This window comes from Chiloscyllium plagiosum, chromosome 20 (assembly GCF_004010195.1).
Source record: "Chiloscyllium plagiosum isolate BGI_BamShark_2017 chromosome 20, ASM401019v2, whole genome shotgun sequence".
Taxonomy (NCBI): Eukaryota; Metazoa; Chordata; class Chondrichthyes; order Orectolobiformes; family Hemiscylliidae; genus Chiloscyllium; species Chiloscyllium plagiosum.
The window spans coordinates 25,485,670-25,509,898 of record NC_057729.1 but is presented as its reverse complement, the minus strand read 5'-3'; the positions used below and the strand labels follow the sequence as shown (position 1 = coordinate 25,509,898).

Sequence of the window (24,229 nt, the reverse complement as noted above, 5' to 3'; positions counted from 1 at the left end):
CTACCATTGTTGAAGGCAGTGTGTTCCATGCCCCTACTACTCTCTGAGTAAAGAAATGACCTCTGACATCTGTCCTATATCTTTCACCCCTCAATTTATAGCTACGTCCCCTTGTGCTAGCCATCACCATCCAAGGAAAAAGGTTCTCACTGTCCACCCTATCAAACCCTCTGATTATCTAATATGTCTCAATTAAGTCACTTCTCAAACTTCTCTCTGATGAAAACAGCCTCAGACCCTCAGCCTTTCCTCATAATACCAGGCAACATCCTAGTAAATCTCCTCTGAACCCTTTTCAAAGCTTCCACATCCTTACTATAATGCGGTAAACAGAACTTTATGCAATATTCCAAGTGCAGCTGCAACAGAGTTTTGTACAGCTGCAGCATGACTTCATGGCTCTGAAACTCAATCCCTCTACCAATACAAGCTAACACACCGTATGCCTTCTTAACAACCCTTAGGCTGCCTTCTTGAACTGTTTTCATCCATGTGATGTAGGCAATCCAACATAACTTTAACATTTTGTTTTACTTTTATAACATGGCAAAGTAAAATTTATTTTTGTTTGTTCAAAACCATGGAATCTTGCATTTTTTTTCTTACATTTAGTCCTGGGATCTTTATCTATTTAAAAAAAAGTATTAGTTACTGCCAGATTGAAACGTAAATTTGACGGTTTAGGCTGGAATTTTAACAGTTCACATATTCCTGAATTTGTTATAGGGTGAGAAACAATGAATGCTCATTAGAAGAGTTCTGAAACAGTGTAGGCAAATATTAATTGGGTTCCTCAAGTATTTACTGTGTCTAATTGATATTACAGTTGAGGACTATATTCAGAACCTCAGTGCCATTTAATTGGATTTGATGATCAGACCAAACTGGGAGGAACTAGAGAAAGCTGTTCAAAATTGGAAAGAAAAGTATTCTTGGCAGATAAAATTTAGTGCAGAAATGTACAGACTATAATTCAAAACCAGTAGAAAGAATACCATTGAATGCTGAACTGAATACAGAAGGTAGAGACTTCATTAGCAGAAGTTGTGAACAAAACACAAAATATTCTGGTCAGCTATCATTGGAAAAGTACTTTCAGTTTTAGGTCACCATGACATTCACATGATAGAAGCCAATGAAGAATAAAGGACATGTAATGAAAACTAATCTGTATTAGCAGGCATTTAACACATTAAGGAAATTTTAAATGACTTAGGTATTTCAGGCTGGAAATGGAATCTCTAAGAGGAATTGGTTTACGGTATAGAAGATAATTAACGTTACAGAAGAAGAAGTCCAGAATATTCAATTCAGTTGTAGAAGTTGGAAAATAAGAAAGGTTTTTTTCTAGGAAAAGATAACTTCAAGACTGATAACGATTATTTCCCTTCATGCAGTCAGTGTTCAATGTTAGGAATAGACATCTAGGTAGTGAACTGAACATAGAACCATTGCATAAATTTAAAAACATTATACTAATTCATCAATTCATCAGGATTACCGTATGCCCCACTATGAATGAATTAATATGGGCTATATGGTTTGCTTCATCCATTATAATCTATTGAACTTCTTTATCATCGTTACCATCTACCTATCCTATTTCTTACATTTGTATGTATCTTGGGATGTTTGAACCACCTGCCATCCATCTGGTTTCACCTTGTGTATAAAACAGGCAGAAATTTAAGATAAAGCCTGCAATGAAATCCAGTGCAATTTGCAGCCTGGTAAATAAAACATGTTATCACTAATGGAGGGTACGCAACATTGTGAAAAGTACTGAAAAGTAGTGAAGTAACCCTGTCCAAATATAAGCTGCAAATAAGAGCTGTTAAGAGAAAAAGAAAATCTCCTTGAACCCAATTCTAATTAGGCTGAGAGATACAAAACTAACACCTGCCACTAGATTCTTATTGACTTATCTGTCATGTTAAATATATTAACCACATTAAAAGGTTAACATATTCAGTGACTTTCTTTCTGAATCACTGCCTATTCATTGCCACTAATTATGTACTTCAGTGAAAAGCATCTTTCTCTTCTACATTTGCAAAATATAGAGGTTAGTTTGTAATTCGTCTGCAAGTGGGCTTGCCATTTCAACTGTCAAATTTCTTGTTAGACAATTCCCTGTTTCATTGTCTCATACACTGCTAATTTCAAAGACTTTAAAATCTCTTATGTTCCATTCTAAAATTATTCAGAGTGAAAGCTGGTCAGACATACATTTTACATTACATATTATGAAATTAGTTTGGAACCAAATGTAAATTATCAAGAAAATATGGGAAATTATAATCTAAAACTGTACAACATTTTGCAAGCAATTTAATTACAATTAAATAAATATCCTTTTGAATGTGAGGATTGTATAAAGTAATTTTGTGGAGTGACAATCATAAGAATCACCAATTTAAATATTTTCAAGAGGAAAATAGCTTTGATAAAAGAAATTTGTTTTAATTTAAGATAACTGTTCAACCAAATTTTTCAGCTAATTTTGTTAATCTTCCCTTTCTCTAGCTCCTCTTTCTCCCTGATGAAGAATCCATTTTTATCCACCAGGCCAGTAATATATACTAGGAGGTTTATAGTTATACTTTCAGTTGTTCTAGTTGCAGTTATATTTTTTAAAAATACAAACTTAACACTTGATAACTACCTGAGGAATGTTTCTAATCTAAAAGTGATGGTGATTCTTTTTTGTACTAGTTAAGATGAAGAATAGCAGTATTTAACATGGAACATTGTTTTACTTTGGGGATTCAGTGCTATACTCAATAACTCAATAGCCACATGTAATATAAAATTCCACAGAACATATATTCCTCTCACTGGTAAATATTTTGCCTTAAGATAAACAAATCTGGTTAGACCAACAAAAGTTTGTCTTTAGATTGCATTTTAATGCTAAAAGAGGAAGGGAAGAATACACCTCAGCCTGCTACAACTGGTTGGAAAAGTACAGACTTGGGCAAAATGAAATAATGGAAAAGTTAGAAGGAGATCATATGAGAAATAACTACGGAGCATCCTAACCTGGCTGACTAGGCAAAGTGATGAGAAAGTAAGGAAACTAAAGGAGGCATATGATGCATAACAGAATAATGATAGTAATAAAAATCAGGAAGAGTATCTCAAATGCAAGAGGGAAACCAAGGCTAGAATAAGGAAGGCTAAGAGAAAACATGAGGAAAGGATGACAGGCTGCGCTAAGTCAAATAGTAAATGTTCTTTGAATACATTAATAGTAAAAGATTAGTTAAGGATAGAATGGGACCCTTAAGAAACTAGCACAGTAAGCTGCTCACTGAAGCAAAAGTTATGGCAGAAGTACTAATTGAATTCTTTGCTTCTGTCTTTAGCAAACTAAAAGATGGTGACAACGGTCGAGTTGAAAATGTAGGGTTGAGCACCTGAATAGCATAGTGATAGATAAAGAAGAGGTGCTAAATAGGCTGGCAGCATTTCAGGTAGAGCAGCTGCCAAGTCTAAATGCATTGCATTCTAGATTGCTAAGAGAGGTAAAGGAGCAAATTGCAGAGCTGCTGACAAAAAAACTGGGGGCGGCATGGTGGCGCAGTGGTTAGCACTGCTGCCTCACAGCGCCAGAGACCTGGGTTCAATTCCTGCCTCAGGCGACTCTGTGCGGAGTTTGCACATTCTCTCCATGTCTGCGTGGGTTTCCTCCAGGTGCTCCGGTTTCCTCCCACAATCCAAAAATGTGCAGGTTAGGTGAATTGGCCATGCTAAATTGCCCGTAGTGTTAGGTGAAGGGGTAAATGTAGGGGAATGGGTTACGCTTCGGCGGGTCGGTGTGGACTTGTTGGGCCGAAGGGCCTGTTTCCACACTGTAATGTAATCTAATCTAATCTTATAGGCCTCCTTGAACACAGGAATTGCCTTTCAGGACTGGAGGATTGCAACTGTGACACCATTATTTAAGAAAGGAATAAAGGTTAACCCAGGAAACTACAGACCTTTCAGCGTGATGTCAATAATGGAGAAACTGTTGGAGACCATAATGTGGGATAAGGTAAATACATACTGAGTGAAAAATAAGTTAATACTGGATAGTCAAGAATAGATCATGCCTGACAAATTTGATTGAGTTCTTTTAAGGTAGGCATAGATGGGCATTATTCAGATTGGAGACTAGTTGAAAGTATTGTTCCCAGGGATCAGTATTCGGACGCTTGCATTTTCTGATTTAGATAACTGATTTGGAAATAGATGTTGACGGAAAATGTCTAAATTTGCAGAGGGTATTAGGTTAGGAAGAATAGTGAATTGTGAAGATGATGATGACCAAGTTCAGAGGGACATTGACAAGTTGGCCAAATCAGCAGGCACCTGGCAGATGAAATTAGATTCAGAGAAATGGGAGGAAATGCATTTTGGTAAAAGAAACATGGAGAGACGATACAAGGTCAAGGGTACAACTTTAAGAGAAATACAAGAACAAAGGGAACTTTAGGGTTCATGTGCATGATTATCTGAAGGTGACCAGGCAAGTTAAAACACTTGTTAAGAAGATGTATAGGATCCTTCAGTTTATAATAGAGGCATAAAGCATAAAAGCAAGCAAGAGATGCTACACCTCTAAAAATCATTTGGAGTATTGTGTTCAGTTTTGGGCACCTTGGAGAGTTAAGATTTGGAATGTGTTGCCTGGGAGAGTAGTGGAGGTGAATTTCATGGGAATTTTCAAAAGAGAGCTGGATAACTATTTGAAAGTGATGAGTTTAGAGAGCACAGAGATAGGACTAGAGAATGGGATTAGTTGTGTAGCTGTTTCAGGAGTGGTACAGACACAGTGGGTTGACTGGCCTCCTTCTGTACTGTAAAATTCTATGATTCTATGGTCTTGGAAACAGGGTTAACACAAAGCTGGTAATCTCCTAATGGGTCATGTGCCTAACCATAAAACTACTCTTGAGTTAAGATGGTAATCTCCTATAGAGGGGCCACAGGATGTCTGCAGTGGAAGATTGGAAAAATGTTGCACTGATGTATTAGGAATGCTATTCTGAAATAGAGAAGAGGCATACCTTTAGGACACATATTTTAGGAGCATGGAGCTGTACTGTATGGGTTTATTAATTCAATGATGGGTGCCTAGTTCCAGAACACAATGGCCACTTGTTCTTGTTATTTGGTCTTGGGGCCCTGAAACTTGCACATGGTATCTATCACAGTTAAATAAGGCTAGTCATTGAAGGGTGAATTCAAACCCTGTGGTTTGAGTTTGTCTTTAGCGATTCTTATACTATGCGTCATAATAGAAGAATCTAGTAAATCCTCATTACAAGTAATTATTGTCATGTACAAACATTGCATTCCTCAGGTATATAGCATTAAGCTTCGAGTCATAAGTCGAGTGTTCCAAAGGAAGATGCAGAATGAGACCTTCATACATTCAGGTCACAGCTATGAGATAGTGATGATATTATAAGAATGTCTCTTAAAGGCATACTCGCAATGAGACATAACACAACATCCTGTCCAAACACTTACTAATGTGCAATATGTGCAGAAATGTTTGATGACATGGAATCATTCCAAATACAAAGGAAGATTATTTTGGTTGTTGGTGCTGAAAATTCTACAATCATCAGTGAACAAGCCCAATTCTGACTTTATGATGGAAGGAAGATAATTGATGAAATAGCTGAAGATGTTTAAGCTAGGTTACCTTGGATACCTTGGACTAAGATAATTGAACTCCAATAATCACAACTATTTTCTTTTGTGCTCCATGTAACTTCAACAACAGAGATATTTCCTCCTGATTCCTATTGACTGCAGTTCAAGGGCATCTTGATATCAAAAGCAGTCACTCTGACCCCATCCTGGGAGTTTAACTCTTTTGTCTATATTTGAATCAAGGCTATAAAGTGGTTAAGATCTGAATGGCCCTTATAGAACTCAAATTGAGCAACAATGAGCTGTTTATTAATTTGCAAATGCTGCTTGATAGCACTGTCAATGGAGCAGTAATTTGATGGGTTATATTTGTCCTGTTTTCTGCAGCAGAACATACTTGAGGAATTTTCCACATTGCTGGGTAGATGCCAGTATTGTAACGGAAACATCCTGATTAAGGACATGACGGGTCCTAGGGCTACGTACCATTGAAGAAGGTGGCTATAGCAGTAGTTGATTCATTTGTGTTTATCTTCCAAAGTTCTTGAGATTCTAGAATGATTTCTGTAGATTGGAAGGGAGCAAATATCACCTCACTATTTAAGGAGGGAGCAAGGGAGAAAATAGGGAACTACAGACCTGTTAGCCTTACTTCTGTAGTAAGAAAAATGTTAGAATCTATTGGAAAGGATAGGATAGATGGACACCTGATTGATAATGATCTGATTGGGTATAGTTAACATAGTTTTGCAAATGGGAAATTGTGTTTGATGACTTTATTAGAGCTTTTTGAAGAAGCTACAAACAAAATTGATCAAAGGAGAGCCATTGGACATATTATACTTAGATTTTCAGATGACCTTTATAATCCCCACAGAGAGCTGGTTAGAAAAATTATGGGATTCAACTTACTGACATGAATTAATAATTGTTCTCTGTCTGTTATCTAGGGTCAGAATTGATTGGACATTCTCATGTTGGCAGGTTGCAACTAGTGGACTCTCACAAGGATCAGTACTTGGACCCCAGTTGTTCACAATATCTAGTGATTCGCAGTTGGGGTTAAATATAATGTTTTCAAAATTTTGGACGATGCAAAGCTAAGTTGAAATGTGTATTATGAAGAAGAAGCATAGCAGCCTCAGGATGATTTGGACAGGCTTAATGAATGGCTAATGGAACATAATGTTGATAAATGTGAGGTTATCCACTTTAGTATGAGTTACAGAAATGCAGATTATTACGGGCAGCATGATGGCTCAGTGGTTGGCACTGCTACCTCACAGCAGCAGGAACCCCGGTTCAATTCCAGCCTCAGATGACTGCGTGGAGTTTATACATTTTCCCTGTATGGGTTTCCTGAAGGTACTCCGGTTTAAAGATGTGCAGGTTAGGTGGATTGGTCATGCTGAATTGTCCAGGGATGTGTAGGTTAGGTGGATTAGCCATGGGAAATACAGGGATAGGGTAGGGGATTGAATCTGGGTGGGATGCTGTTTGGAGAGTCAGTGTGAGCTTGTTGGGATAAATGGCCTGTGTCCGCACCATAGGGATTCTATGATTACTTAAATAGTAAGAGGTTAGACAGTGTAGGTGAACAAAGGGACCTAGGTTTCCTTGTCAATAAGTCACTGAAGACTAACATTCAGCTGCAGCAAGCTATTAGGATGGATAATAGAATGTTAGCTTTTATTGCAAGAGGATTTGAGTACTAGTGATTCGCAGTTGGGGTCAAATATAATATTTTCAAAATTTTGGATGATGCAAAGCTAAGTTGAAATGTATTATGAAGAAGAAGCAAAGCAGCTTTAGAATGATTTGGACAGGCTTAATGAATGGCTAATGGAATACAATGTCGATAAATGTGAGGTTATTTACTTTAGTATGAGTTACAGAAATGCAGATTATTACGGGCAGCACGGTAGATAAGGATAATAAAATGTTAGTTTTTATTGCAAGAGGATTTGAGTACAGGAGTGGTGAGAGTTTGATTCAATTTTATAGGGATTTAATTAGACTACACCTGTAGCAATGTGTGCAGTTTAGGTCTCCTTTTCTCAGGAAAGACATTATTGCCATACATGGAGTGCAACAGAGGTTCATCAGACTAATTCTTGGGATGGCAGGTTCGTCCTGTGAGGATAGATTGAACAAACTCAGCTTAGATTCTCCAGAGTTTTGAAGTATGCGAGATGATATCATTCAAACTTACAAAATACTAAAAGGGAAAGACAGAGTGGATGTAAATAAAATGTTTCACCCGATTGGAGTCTAATACCCGGGAGTATAATTTAAAAGTAAAGGGGATGTCCCTTATGTCCTAGAATCATAGAGCTATAGGGACATACAGCATGGAAACAAACCCTTTGGTTCGACTCGTCCATGCCAACCAGATATCCTAACCCAATCTAGTCCCATTTACCAGCATTTAGCCCATATCACTCTAAACCCTTCCTATTCATAGACCCATCCAGATGCCTTTTAAATGTTGTAATTGTACCACTTCCTCTGGCAGTTCATTCCATACATGCACCATCTTTGTGAAAAACTTGTCCCTTAAGTCCTTTTTTAATCTTTCCGTTCTCACGTTAAACCAGTGCCCTTGGGTTTTGGACTCCCCCACCCCAGGGAAAAGACCTTGTCTATTTACCCTATCTGTGCCTTGCATGATTTTATAACTCTCTCTAAGGTCACCCCTCAGGCTCTGACACTCCAGGGAAAAAAAGCCCTAGCCTATTTAGCCGCTCCCTACAGCTCAAACTCTCCAATCCTGGCAACATCCTTGGAAATCTTTTCTGAACAACCATGATTGTTCAGCAACACTCCCCATGACCTTACCATTAAGTGTATGAGTTCAGCCCTGATTTGCCTTTCCAAGATGCAGCACCTCACATTAACTAAATTAAACTCCATCTGCCATTCCTCAGACCTTTGGCCCATCTGATCAAGATCTCTGTACTCTGAGGTAACCTTCTTTGCTGTCCACTTCACCTCCAATTTTGGTGTCATCTGCAAACTTACTAACCATACCACCTATATTTACATCCAAATCATTTATATAAATAACGAAGATCAGTGGTCCCAGAACCAATCCTTGTGGTACACCACTGGTCACAGGGATCCAGTCTGAAAAGGAACTCTCCACTACCATCCGCTTTGTATCTGTGAGCCAATTCTGCATCCAAATTACTCCCCCTATTCTGTGTGATCTAACATTGCTAACCAGTCTACCGTGAGGAACCTTGTCGAATGCCTCACTGAAGTCCATATTGATCATGTCAATTCCTCTGCCCTCATCAATCTTCTTTGTTACATCTTCAAAAAACTCTCCTAGACAAAGAGGATTTATTTTTACTTGGAGGGTTGTGAACCTTTGGAATTATCTATCTCAGAGAGCTGTGGAAGCTTAAGGTAGAGAGTGAAAGATTTTTGATTACCATTGTGTACAAGATTGTGGTAAAAGGCATTGAAGTTTTCAATCAGCCAAGACTGTATTGATAACGTGGCAGGCTCAACAAACTGAATTACACACTCCTTCCTGTCCTATGTTCCTATGTCTTCAGGACTATTATAGAATATTATTGGGGCCATCGTCTTTATTGTATTTAGTATCTTCAGCCATTTCCTGTTATCACATCAAGTGAATCAAATTGTTTAAAGATTAGCATCAGTGATGCTGGGGACCTTTGGAGGTGGTCACAGTGCTCCATGGATGCCCAGTTTTGACATTATATTGATTTGAATTCCGTCCTGTTTAGTGGTGTGGTAGCACCCCATAACATGATGGAAGGTATCTTTAGTGTAAAGTCAGGACTTTGTCTCCACAATGACTGTACAGTGGCTCCTCCTACAAACATTGTCACGAACAGATGAATTGGCGATTGGTGAAGATGGAGATTTTCAAGTAAGCTTTTCATTCTGGTTGGTGCCCCCACTACCTGCAGCAGATGCAGTGTAACAATTATGTCCTTTTTCACTCAACCAGCTTGGTTTGCAGTGGTGCCACACAGGCACTCTTCACTACGGACATTGAGGTCCCCCACATCCTTGTCAAACTCAGAACTTCATCCGAGTGGTGATCAGCATGAAAAAGTATTGATTCATCAGCTGAGGGAAATTGACATAGTTACTTGCAGGTGGTTTCCTTGCATATGTCAATCATGATGACGTGAGGCTTCATTTTGATTTGATTTATTATTGTCATATGTACCAGATGCAGTGTAAAGTATTGTTTTGCATGCTAAGCAGACAGATCATACCTTATGTAAGTAAATCAGGGTAATAGAACAGAATGTGAAATATAATGTTACAGCTACAGAGAAAGATCAGCTCTAGTATATGAGAGATCCATCCGTTCTTAAATTTGCTGGAACATGCTTTCAAACTTTTGTATCTTCTGTCTGATGGAAGAGAATATAACCAGGGTGGGAGGGGTCTTTGATTATTTAGGCTGCTTTCCCAGTCTTAATGACAATTATTATATGGTCATCATAAGGCAAGAACTCTTAATGTCATTATCTGCCATAGTTGGATTAAATCCATGTCCCCAAAACATTAGTTTGGGACTCTGGATTGCTAGTCCAATGATATTACAACTATGCCATAACCTCCACAGAGTGACATCTATGAAATGGAAATAATCTAAAGATGGGTCTTGAAGATTTTGAGTGTTGGAGCTGTGCCGATTTCCTTTGGCAGCTTGCTTCATTGTAGGATTGTAATTGAGCAGAAATACTGTTGTTATATTATCTTAGGAACAAATAGTCTTAATAGTATACGTGGATGGCTACCTCTTATTTTCTCGTAGTTGGAGGGGCACCAGGTACTTCTGCCTGTCAATTCCGACCAGTTCATTCCATATTTTGTAGAACGTGGTCATTTTTCACCCTGCTTTGCTTTTTGACTCCCATTCCAAATTTTTGACCGAGGATGTGACACCGGGGTCTTTCTCATTTTGATTCATGCTAAATCATTTCAAACCACAAAATCTGACTTCTGGTATGATTTTTGTCACATACTTATCTAAATGTTGTTTTTCATGTTTTTACTTTTGATCAGAAGAGTTCATTATTCTGCTTTTCACATTCAGACAGGGCAAGAGTTTTGTCTCTTTACTAAGATCAACATCTCTGGGACACCCGCACCAATCAACCACACCGCCCTGTGGCCCAACATTTCAACTCCCCCTCCCACTCTGCCAAGGACATGGAGGTCCTGGGCCTCCTTCACTGCCACTCCCTACCACCCAACGCCTGGAGGAAGAACGCCTCATCTTCCGCCTCAGAACACTTCAACCCCAGGGCATCAATGTGGACTTCAACAGTTTCCTCATTTCCCCTTCCCCCACCTCACCCTAGTTCCAAACTTCCAGCTCAGCACTGTCCCACCCTTCAGGCTCTCTGCCTGTATTCCTGATGAAGGGCTTTTGCCCAAAACGTTGATTTTACTGCTCCTCGGATGCTGTCTGAACTGCTGTGCTTTTCCAGCACCACTAATCCAGAATCTGGTTTCCAGCATCTGTAGTCATTGTTTTTACCTATGATCATTACCTTTCGTTACATGACAACTTTGTCATTTAATCTCTCCTGCCTTCTGCCCTATCGCGGGTCTTTCCTTTTTCTCGTCCTCACCTCTCACCTCTTTCAATGGCGTAAACCCATCATATTTCTGCCTTGCTTTAGCTCCGAGGAAGAGACCAATTGAACTCAAATTTAAGATTTTTCTTTTTCCACAGATTCTGCCAAATCCTGCAGAGTGTTTCCAGCATAAAGCATATGCTTAGTTTTTTTGTTAGTTTGTTTGGAAAGAGTTAAGGCATTGTTTGCAATACACTCTGAACCTACAGACTCAAATAGTGTACAGGGCAATGACACATGGCCTAAATACTATACAAATAAATGGACACAAGTATAAATACTGAATATTACGCAAAACCTGTGTATTACCCATTAAGAAAAGTGTAGCAACTATGTAGGCTCACTATGAGTTTTTAAAATTTCATGTCAAACGAAGCTTCCAATTTTAATAGAATATTCTTATTGCAGAAACAGGTCCTTCTTTACAATGGGTTACAGTGTAAAGTGCAGCATCAACATATAGTTATAAGTATCATTCAGAAATACCTAACATCAGTTTAAAATATTGCCAAATCTTGTTACATTGTTTTACAGATGTTTTTTATAAATATCTCTAAAAACATATAAATATCTTTAAAAACATGTTTTAAGAAGTTTAAAGTTCTCAATTTTTAAATGTCTTTTTATATTTATTTTGGGGCGGCACGGTGGCTCAGTGGTTAGCACTGCTGCCTCACAGCGCCAGAGACCCGGGTTCAATTCCCGCCTCAGGCGACTCTCTGTGTGGAGTTTGCACATTCTCCCCGTGCATGCGTGGGTTTCCTCCGGGTGCTCCGGTTTCCTCCCACTATCCAAAAATGTGCAGGTTAGGTGGATTGGCCACGCTAAATTGCCGGTAGTGGTAGGTGAAGGGGTAAATGTAGGGGAATGGGTCTGGGTGGGTTGCGCTTCGGCACGTCGGTGTGGACTTGTTGGGCCGAAGGGCCTGTTTCCACACTGTAGGTAATCTAATCTAATCTAATCTAATTTCTACATTGCCATAAAACTGTATTAGCAAAATATTCTGAGAAGTATAGATCACACTGGCTGCAATCAACAAGCTTAGATAAAAATAAAAATTCCCAGTTCCCTGTTGTACTCCCACTAATTTATCTCAAATTGCACCTTTCACTGTTTTGTTCCCTTTGTGATACAGTCCATTTATCTCAACCCCAGATGAGCCTCCTGCTTTCACAGGCCTCCATGGTCTATCCCCTAATAAGCTCCCTCACCATTATGAACCAACTCCTAGGATGACTGTGGCACAATACCTGGACTACAAGGTCACAGATTACTGGACTTGGGGAAGACCAAGCGCTAGACTGATCATGGCCAGCCCAGACTGGAATTGGATGAGTTCCTTGACTGGGTGTGAAGATACCTTCTGACTGACAGTGGTCCCACTTCAACTCAGAAAGCAGATATGAATATTTGCTTGAAGCACATGCATTGTGTTTGCTAGTGGGCAGCACCGTGGCACAGTGGTTAGCACTGCTGCCTCACAGCGCCTGAGACCTGGGTACAATTCCCGCCTCAGGCGACTGACTGTGTGGAGTTTGCACGTTCTCCCCGTGTCTGCGTGGGTTTCCTCCGGGTGCTCCGGTTTCCTCCCACAGTCCAAAGATGTGCAGGTCAGGTGAATTGGCCATACTAAATTGCCCGTAGTGTTAGGTAAGGGGTAAATGTAGGGGCATGGGTGGGTTGCGCTTCGGCGTGTCGGTGTGGACTTGTTGGGCCGAAGGGCCTGTTTCCACGCTGTAATGTAATCTAATCTAATCTACATGCTGTAGGTTTGATGTTGGCCTAGTCCTAGCAAAATGTCCACCTCCTTGCCTGTACAGTGAGGATGACAGGACCATGAAAGTGGTTGCTGCTGCCAAGTAATTGCTGACTTTGTGTCAGGAATTTGTGCCACCAAGTTTCTCAGCAAAGGAGAAGGGAATTGGAAGTGGTATAGAAGTAAGGCTAGTTGGGCTAACAATGGTATACAAGTGGACATAAATAAGGTAGTTTCTGCTCAATGGTATGAATCGCTAGTTCCTATTTAAAGCATAAGGGAACTACTCAAATCTTTTCTCAACATAGAGGTTCTGCTTTGCTTTCACATACTGACAATAATTCCTTGACCTTTTCATTATTATCCGCACTACAAGGAAAATCCAATCCTATTCTATTTTAACTCCATTATTTTAAATTACAAAAAGCTACTAAAATGGCAGAAAAAAATACCTTCCAAATCTATTTACCAGAATTGTTAATAATAACTTTAAGTTTTAGATCTTTATTTTTCCAAGTTAGATGTTCTGAGTTGTAAGTGCAGTCCAGTTTGACCGACTGGACTTGAAGTGAGTTTACTGAGTTCACTCAATTCAACCTGACTAATTCAAAGAATGAACCTTATGAAAAATCAGAGCCATGAACCTTTGCCTTCCTGCTTCATGGCAATGTGTTTGAATAGCTTAGGGCTCACCCATCATGTCCGACAGCGGTGTCCTAGAAATGAGATAATTGACCTCCAACAATGACAACCAAGTATGACTAAACAGCTAAGAGTTTTCCCCTTGATTCCTATTGACACTGCTTTTGTGAGTAGTCAAGGGCAGTCCCTCCACATCTCGAGTTTAGCGTTTTTGTCCATGTGTGAACTAAGACTGTAATGATCTTAAGACGTGAGGAGATATATTCACTTAATCAAATCAAATCATTTTCTGATAAGTAGTAATCACTGAAAAAAGTTGATCACCCTCCAGTGTTTTGCTGCCAATGAAATTCTATGATGTTTTCATGACCATGCATCAGGAGCGCCAAAGTATAGTAGAAATTTTAAAATTATAATTTAAAAGATGACTGATATAGTCAAAAACAGTTGTTCTATGCAAGTTAAGTGGCTGTCTGGACAGGGAGAGAGAGAGAGAGACATCCTCTGAATGTCACCTATGGAAATGAAACCTGTGGATGCAAAAGGAACTTCAAAACATTTGTCAAGGGGGAAAAAGGTGTGGAATCAAATGGACTGTGATCTCTTGTGACTATAAAGATAATGAGAGGCTGATGACTTCCTGCCTAACAGCAAACCATTCTTATGGTTCATGTACCAAACTATGGACACATTTATGATTTTTCCCTTCCAAGAATCTGCTGTTTGTGAACATTTCAAGACTGATCTGCTTGCGTTTGTGTTTGTTTTTACTTTTTTGGACTCACCTTGTATCTATTTTGAATGTATATGTGTTGCATTATGAGTTCTTCTCATGTTTAGTAATTAATAAACTGGCTCTTTGTTAATTAAAGAAACCTGGTTAAAGTGACTCCTTTTAAAATATTTGTTCATTTGGATGTCAAAGAAAATCAGCCACAAGGGAAAGAATCCTTTTAAAATTATCCCTGCTGTAACCAAGGTTTTAGGGTGAATAAAGAAAGGGAGCCAGTTCATCCCTCTTACTGGGGAGCTTAACAATTTGTAATCCCATCTTGAACTGTAACAACTTGGTTTCTGGGTGTAACAGCTGTGATATTCCAACTGTGACAACCATCTTGCAGACTGTAAGTCATACATGAGATAATTACCAGGTGATTTGATTTGCTTTGGTTGGTTGAGTGAAGAACATTGGCTGGGATGACACGTGAACTCCCCCTCTGATCTTCAGTGCCACAGACACTTTGATTCCCAGCTGAGAGGGCAGACAGTGCCAGGGTTAAACACAACACCTGAGAGCAGCCGTTCTGAGGCTTCAGACTCGGGCAGTACCAGGCTAGATTATCTGCTCAAGTCTTGGGAGTGGACTTTAATGAGAAAAAGATTCCACTGATCAATGGTGGACATGTGCCAATAAATACAGTTGCTCTGCTTGGCTAAGCACTCCTCCCATGTTCCTACTTGATTCAAGCCCGTCTCTGGTGAAGAAATTGTGGTATTTTATCCAATTACCAGCCAGCTATAAGTCTTGGGGTCAGTAATATACCAAAGTATGTCCCTGAGACTCTGTCAAGATGTTCTGCCTCAAGAGTGCTAGTACTTGGCTACAAAAGTTCCCTTGCCCGCTGGCAAAAAGCAATTTCCTCCCTTACTATCTCCAGGGAGTGGAACATTGTACCCAGAGAGTTCAATTTCAGAGGCATGTTAAGGGGTATAATGCCGCAGTTTACATATTATTGGCAAATGCCTTTCCACATATAATTGTGCATAATCTTTATTGACAGGACTAAGTTCTGGGTAGTGGAAGGAAAGACAAGGAGGTGATAATATAGCAAAGAATATCTCCAGTCACATTTTTACCATGTTCTCATCAGACTTGATGGAAAATTATCTAGCGAACAGTGCAGAATAACTTGAAAATTAGCAAAAATAAATCTCATAAATATATTAATAATTAAATCTAACATACTTGGAATCCAAATAGTTATAATCCAATTTTTGCAACATTTTGAAAGCTACTTTTAATCTATTTCAAAACACAATATTTAAGGCTAACTGAAATAAATCACAATTGATATTGCGAGAGATTCTTGACAAACCTTTTGTGTTTTAAATGCTTGGAGAAAAGCTTCATAATATCTACAGCCTGATAATTTTTATCATGCATTAATCCTGCATTAAACCATTGAGAAACATATTATCTGACAAGAATCCAACCTTAATTTTTTTTTGTGGTTTTTAATACTGACAATAGGCCTAGATAACATACAAATGAAAGACATTCTTGCATCAAAGTAAATCTATGTTGTGTAGGTTAATTTATTAGCATGGATAATATGCATAACTGCATCCTGTTAACCATTGCCTTTAATGGGTTTTAGATGCAGAAATTAAAAATCAGATTTAACTGCCTTCCAAGTGGCATTAAACTTAAAATTGTAGAGAAAGGGTCAGAAGCCAGAGTATTGTCACATTGACAAAACTGCTCACCTGCATATCACACAAATTTGTAATAAAGGGAGATTCAACAAGAGCAATTTCTCCACTCAAAATACTTGTACTACACTTTCCTTCCTTTTCAAAACGAAGCAACTTAGGAAGAGGACAGTTTCAACATTTTGGCTCATTAGCAAAATTAGTGTTCCAGTATGCCTGAAATATCATTAGGGCACGGAATACTGCATTATTCTTTGCTTCAGTAATGTGTATTATCCCTTGTTTCATCACCAACATCACCAACAGACTTTCTGAAACAAGTAACCTTCATGGTTTCTCTGACAGGCATTTTTATCAAATTATGGGGATCTTTGTGCAAAATTTCAGAATTATTAGGAAGAGAATAAAATTATTCAAAATGGGCAATGTCAGAGATTTTCTCTACACATGCCTATTACTCTTATATTTCCTTGAATATTCCATAAATGAAAAACAACATGAAACTAATCTTTTTTTCAGTACTTGCAATATTTACTCTTTGACAACAGACATTTTAAATTGAAAGTTACAGTATAGTATAACATTTATGTTTCCCATGATCAGAAAGCTGTTAGGCTGCTGAGTCACTAGTTCGGCTCGGAATGCAAAGGTATAGGACTGAACAGAAATTGAAATGAAAAATAAAACTGTGGTTCTCAAAAGCAACAGGGCATATTTTGAAAGGTCATATTGGAACAAGTATCAAGAGAAAAAGCATGGTAGTTTGTGAACACAATTCATTTATTCTCAAATTCCACAGAAATGTTAAAAAATGGCTTTAAGGTGGTGTTGTGTTGGGGTCATTTTGTTATATATTCAAATACATTACAAACTCCACAATGCTGCATTTGATGCCATTGGAGAGAGCTGGAAAATTGGCGTAATGATGAGAAGAAAATGGGCAGGCAATCCTGCAATATCTAACCATTTTATGACTTCTACCTGCTCCCCAGCTCATCTCCAGTGTGCTGGTGAAATCCAACTGTTTGTTATTCCATGGATTGGGTGGATACAGTAAACTTGTATCCCAGCCACTCAGCTAATACTTAAGGTGGGGCATGATAAAAATCTTTTAAACTGCCTTATTTGTAGGTGGACGGAATATGCAATGTGACAGTTATGGTCAGATTAATTTATATCGATCAGCATGTTCCCCTATTTTTTGCAACCTATCGCCTTTCTTTTCAAATCTTTATGATTCTACTTCAAAGTTCAAGAGTCATAACTAAATCCTTTAGGTGAGTACATGGACAAGAAATATTGAAACACAATAACACCATTATTGAAATTTGTAGCAAAATGTTACTCTGATATTTGTAGCAGTAGAATGGTCCACATTATTGCATATAAAGTTATATGCTTAAATTTTCTTTTTTTTGCCACAAAAACACCATGACCATTTTCATGGAATAAACATTGAGGTGGAATCTAAACATTCTTCAGCTAGTAAAACTTCCATTCATAGTGAAATGGGAGCACATTACTCCATTATAGAAATGCAAATTATAACACCAAGCAAGTTAAGGGATATACAAATCCCATCATGAGCAGTGCACACTTTTTAAAATACATATGTCCAATGTGTTATTTAAAGTTTAAAAAGTTTGAAATTTTTACTGTAAATAAAAATGCAACAGAAACTTGCCTACATCTAAAAAAACTTGCTGCTTTATTTTTGAGATTTTCAAGCTAGCCATTGAAAAGTATTTGTGTGAGATTCCTCCTGCCTTACAGAGACAGAAACAATCAGTTTTACTTTAATCATCATTGGCATGCATCAAACAATCTAAATATCTCTGAATCTGGAAGTGGCAGGGGTTTGGGTAATGTGTGTTAAACAAGGATCCTTTAATGGTCAACAAATTACCGATTAACATATTTAATAGAACCCACTGCCTGTTTTAGGTAGCTGCCTGGTATGCACTAAAATGGGCCTGACATATTCAGCAATGGACCCAACATCAGATAGGATACATTTGATTCACTGCTAAATTTATTATGCTATACAATTGTTTCATGCACAAAACAAGAGTGCAATATACATCAACTTCTGTTTGGAAAGGTCTTATTGTCAAGCTATGGAGACAAAGGGGAAGACGAGAAGGAGGGCAGCCTTTTGATATGTTAACTGTCATTATTGACAAAGAACTATTGTAGAATGGATAAATGACAGAATAGATTTAGGCATGTGACATGGGATACTGTTCTTAAAGGGCTAGCTTGCTAAATCTGGTAATTGGAATCATTTGAAAGTTTTCCTGGATAAAATTATGATTTATACAAATTTCCCTAATTTGTTTTATTCAATAGAATAGGCTTAGGATTCAAAGCTTTTCTCAATTGATTCCTTTAAATTAGTTGAGAATTTTGAATATTGTTAGCACGTGAAAATGTATTTTTTTAAAGAATGTTTATACATCTTTTAAGCCATTCTATCATGCCATAGAAATGCTGCAGTCTGTAGCATTACCTTGCCTACAGCTTTCAGCTAGACTGAGCTACCTGGTGAAGAGATTTAAGTCAAGCAAAGGCATCAAACAATCTGTGAGAATTTAAAGGCATATTTGACTGCATCCAAAAATATTTTTAAAAATCTTCCACCAAAAATATAGAAGCACCTAAATAATAAAAATAACAGCAAAAGTTATTTTAACCTTAAAAGGTGGCATTCATCCTAGATTTAGGACCTGGGTTCGGTTTATTTTTAAATAGTAATTTACTGTTATTGTCAAAGTGATTTGCACAGGTTACTGATCAATCATAAATGTCAATCTTGTTAATTACTGCTGTATCTTAAAACAATGAGAGGAATTAGAATTTCATAGTTTTTAAGAAATGATTTAAGAAAACAATATCAGCAAAAATATCATGAAATTCAGTCCACATTGATTACTTTTATCCGTAAACATTACTTGATGATTTATGCAGTATTGATAGTTTCTAATGGATTGTGTTCTAATCTTGGTAATTGATTACACAGGGACAGTTTCCAACTGAGATGCTCCCATAAACATTTGTACATAAATTGGCTTCTCTGTTTACTGAAAAATCCTTCTAAACATCTTGCAATGGAGCTTTTAAGTCAGTAGGGTAATTACAATAATTATTTAAAGTCAGTAGGGTCCACTATAGATCTATTATCGCATAGATTATTCCAAATGACTTGTAAAAATTATCCTCACTGAGGTTTGATTTTTCTCTCTTAAATGAGGTAGTAGTTAAAATGGAGGCTGGATTGTCATTTCAACACCAGAATGAACCAGTGTGTCTCTTGTAAATAATCTTTACTGCATTTGACAAAATGCAGAACACCACCTATTCCAGTTACTCATATTCTGAGGCAATAATAAATTCACCAGAAAGCAAAAGGATAATTTTGAAATATAATGAGTGTGAACGAAAGCAACTTTATAAGGAGCAACCTCATTTTTGCAGAATACTTGAAAAAGTAACATGACTTTCAAATAAATATTTTATCCTATTCTAAAAGTTAGTTCTCAGAATTAATGTTAGAAATTAAAAATTATTATATAATGGTTTTGTTGCAAAACTCTCACTATTGATTGTTAATTAAAATGTACAAGTGGACAAATACGTTGTACGTGATTTTTAACACATCTGAATGTACAAATAATGCATTTTGACTGTCTTGACTTCCTCAGCTTTAAAAACACAAAAACAAATTAACTTCCAAACAGTCTTTGTTATATTTGTGAAAATATCAAACAGCCTTTTACTTGTGTATTGCTTAAAAATCATCTAGACTGTGTGGCACACCAAAATAAGTACAGCTTCTGTTACAAACATTCTAAAGATTTTATATTTGTTTTCAGCATTTGCTATTTATGCAGAAGTGAAATGAAACTCTTGTTTGGAAAATCACACACCATATCCATTTTAAACCCTGTAGTCTGACAGTAAAATCTTTGGAACTCACCATTACCCATGGCTAACACTTGCATATTCTCAAACTCCAGAGTTGTATAAGCAGGGTCTAAGGCAGCAGTGTAATCTGGCAAGTCCATTTCTATCAGAGCTTTCGACAAGCGCATTGTTACCAAAAACTCCACCAATCCCCCTTTTCACTGAACTTCTCAGAAGGTTGACGACCACTCTACCAGACTTACATTGAGTATCTCTATCAGCTATGATGTTTAACAAGCATCTTACTGAAATGAAGTGCTAGCTAGTGGAGCTATATGCTGATGAGGGGTGGAGGGGTTTTCATGTTAATATTTAATCTCGTCTCCTATCAATACATTTTTTTAAAAAAAGAAAGCACTGATTTCCGAGGCAGCTTATTATTTAATGACATGCAGTTTGCTGATCTCAGCTACTGTTTGCTTAATAATTGTTAGCAAAAGATGATTGGGCTGAGTACATGTTATTATATCACTGTTTGCTCTCCACAGCCAATCCTTACTTTCATGTAGAATTGTTAAACCAAGAAAAAAAGATTTACTTTCGAGCCCATAACAAAACTCTGAAGTACTATACCTGGGTGGAATGCTCTACTGTGGCTGGCAATCATTGAAACACAGTTTGTGCCGTATTATTAACACACAACAATGATTTTAAACTACTCATAGTTCAGAGAACCTATGTTGCTGTGCCAAAATGGAGCATGTGAAATAAAACTAACAATGTAGCTGTTTATTATTGCTTTCTTGGAACACAAATTTCCCATAAACTTGCAATGTAATGAGTTTACAGAATTCTCTTGAGATGGTTTTTGGTGAAGCAACTTAAAAAAAACGTCTCCACAATACAGATATTTCATAGAATATCTTTCCAACTGTAAATAGGAGTTGTGGCGGTTATGTAAGTGAAATATGTGCCATGGAACAATGTCTTTAACAGCACAGTTTCTCTCTTCTGCAGTAATCATTAATGACTAAATTTTAATTGGCCTTCCAGTGGCTGTTTGCTTTTGTTAACTATCCAAACAATCCCACCCATTGCACATTCATTTGATTTCCTTTTCCGACTTACAGTGGTTGTTTTCCACTTCCATGTGACATAATGTCTTAGTGATAAATTGTTTCTGTCATGTAACTAACTTGGTGCTGAGGTATTTCTACCCTGTTGCAAACCAAAATGAAAAAAAATTCTTCTGCTCTACCTGAATGCAGTAATGGAACAACTGAAGAAAGATGATCTTGTAGGAATTATTTTGGTTCTACTGTTAAAACATGCTGTTTAGACAAGTTGAAGAAATCACACATCCTAAAAACTAGTGCAGGTTCCTCCAGCTATGAATGTATTTGTCAGAAGTGCTTTGTGATTGCAACTTTAATGGTGCAATCACTGCCAAGCAGAATTTTTTTTATCATTCAGTCAAATTATCTCCATTTGAAGGATTTTATCTTCACCCTGATGTGTCAATGTTCGTAAATCCATTTCGAATTTTTATTTTATTATGTATTGTTCATTTTATTATTTAAAGTATAAATCTGCAAACAGCTCCAAATATTTGTGACGAACATCAGAAGGAAATTTTTTGCCTAGGATAATGTATTGTTAGCTGACTTCAAAACATGTCTGCTTCTCATTTTCATTGTTATAGTCTGTGAGTTTACAAACCAGTCCACAAAGGTGAAATTTAATCAATTAAACGTAAGTAATGAGAGCAAAATTGTGGCAGATGAATTTCAATGCAGTTAAATGTAATGTAATCCATTTTGAACCAAAGTAGGTTAGATCAGAATATTTTTTAAATATTAAAAATTAGGAAAAGTAAAAGTCTAGGGTGATTTAGTGGCCTACCAGATATCACTAAAATGTAATAGTCAGACACAAATAAAACCAGAAGGCTAGCCATTTGAACAGAAAGGGGAAGAATTTTTGCTATAGTTATAGGAGGCTCTGATTATTCCACATTTGGAGAGTTGTGTACAGTTCTGCGTGATACCTCATGCAGCATATTTTCTGGATCTGCAGATTGTTAAGGTGCAAAGATGGCCTTGAGTGGAGTGATGTGCTCTTCCTGTCGGTTGTGGGAGATTAGGGAGAGTTTCCATGTTACTGATGATTATGTCTGCAGATAATGTGTTTGGCTGTGAATCCTGTTGTATCGCTTGGATTGGTTGGAACAGTAATTAGAGGCAATGAGGAATTTATAGGAGCCAGGGGGTGTGATGGATGGCAGTTGGGGCAAGGTGCTGCAGATACACTCAGGTAGAAGGGCTATCTCCAGGAAAGTTAGGAAACGTAGGTGGGTAGAGAAGGAGTCTCTTGTGGCTATCCCCATCTCAGACAAGTATACTGGTATGGAAAATGTATGGGGGTGAGAGACTCTCAGCGAATATAGCACAGAGAGCCAGGTTTCTGGTGCCAAGAATGGCTCTAAAGTAATGAGGGGTACATTAGGTTCGAAGCGATCAATTGTGTGAGGGGGCTCTCTAGTCGGAGGCACAGACAGACTGTGGCCAGCAGCGAAAAATCAGGATGGTGTGTTGCCGCTCTGGTGCCAAGATCAAGGACATCTCGGAGACGGTGTGGAATATTCTCAAAGGGGAGTGGGACTGGCAGGAGGGTGTTGTACACATTCGAACTAATGACTAAGGAAGGGAAAAGGATGAGATTTTGAGGAGAGAAAATAGAAAGTTAGGCAGGAATTTAAAAGTAGGTCCTCGAGGGTAGTAATATCTGGATTACTCCATGTGCTACGAGCTAGTGAGAGTAGGAATAGGAGAATAGAGCAGATGAATGTATGGCTGAGGAGCTGGTGTGTGGGAGAAGGATTCACATTTTTCGATCATTGGAAGCTCTTCCAATGAAGAGCTGTACTAGAAGTGACTTGTACTAGAAGGACGGATTGCACCTGAATTGGAAAGGGCCTAATATACTGGCAGGAAGATTTGCTAGAATTGCTTGGGAGGATTTAAACTAAAAAGGTGGGGGGGGGGCATTGGAGGAGGGTGCTGAACAGGGAGATAATGAGGAAAGAGATCAGTCTGACACTGGTACAGTTGGGAAAAGGAGAACAACAAACAGTCACGGCAGGTAGGAACAGAGCAGAGAAAGAGGTAGGATTGATAAATTAAACAGTATTTATTACAATGCAAGAGGCCTAACAGGTAGGGTAGATGAACTCAGGGCATGGTTAGGAACATGGGACTGGGATATCATAGAAACATGGCTCAGGGATGGACAGGACTGGCAGCTTAATGTTCCAGGATACAAATGCTACAGGAAGGATAGAAAGTTAAGCAAGAGAGGAGGGGGAGTGGTGTTTTTGATAAGAGATAGCATTAGGGAGGATATTCCGGGTAATACATTCAGGGAAGTTATTTGGGTGGAACTGAGAAATAGAAAAAGGATGATCACCTTATTGGGGTTGTATTATAGACCCCCCAACAGTTAGTGGGAAATTGAGAAGCAGATTTGTCAGGAGAAATCAAGTTATTTGTGAGAATAATAGGGCAGTAATGGTAGGGGATTTTAACTTTCCAAACATAGAATGGAACTGCCATTGTGTTAAGGGTTTAGATGGAGAGGATTTTGTTAAGTGTGTACAAGAAAATTTTCTGATTCATTATGTGGACGTACTGACTGGAGAAGGTACAAAGCTTGACCTACTCTTGGAAAATAGGGCAGGGCAGGTGACTAAAGTGTCAGTAGGGGAGCACTTTGGGGCCAGTGACCACAATTCCATTAGTTTTAAAATAGTGATGGAAAAGGATAGACCGGAATTAAAAGTCAAAGTTCTAAGCTGGGGGAAGGCCAACTTTGATGGTATTGGGCAAGAACTTTCAAAAGCTGATTGGAGGCAGGTGTTCGCAGGTAAAGGGGCAGCTGAAAAATGGGAAGCCTTCAGAATTGAGATACTGAGAGTCCAGAGATAGTATATTTCTGTTAGGGCCTAGTTTAGAGTGGTGCTGGAAAAGCACAGCAGGTCAGGTAGCATCCAAGGAGCAGGAAAATCGACTTTTCGGGCAAAAGCCCTTCATCAGGAATGGTGTAAGACAAGGCTGGTAGGTATAGGGAATGCTGGATGACTGGAGAAATTGAAGTTTTGGTCAAGGAAGAAAAGGAAGCATATATACAGCAGGGATCAAGTGAATTCCTAAAA

At 38.1% G+C, this 24,229-nt stretch overlaps 1 protein-coding gene across 1 annotated transcript in view; it reads right to left on the bottom strand.

Moving 5' to 3' along the window:
- hnf4a (hepatocyte nuclear factor 4, alpha) overlaps window positions 1-20,335 on the bottom strand; it is a 67,778-nt gene extending 47,443 nt beyond the window's left edge. Inside the window, exon 1 of the mRNA XM_043710303.1 lies at window positions 20,093-20,335. Within this exon, the coding sequence (XP_043566238.1) occupies window positions 20,093-20,207 (115 nt within the window). The 5' untranslated portion in view covers window positions 20,208-20,335. The remainder of the gene's footprint in view (window positions 1-20,092) is intronic.
- Window positions 20,336-24,229: the final 3,894 nt, after the last annotated feature.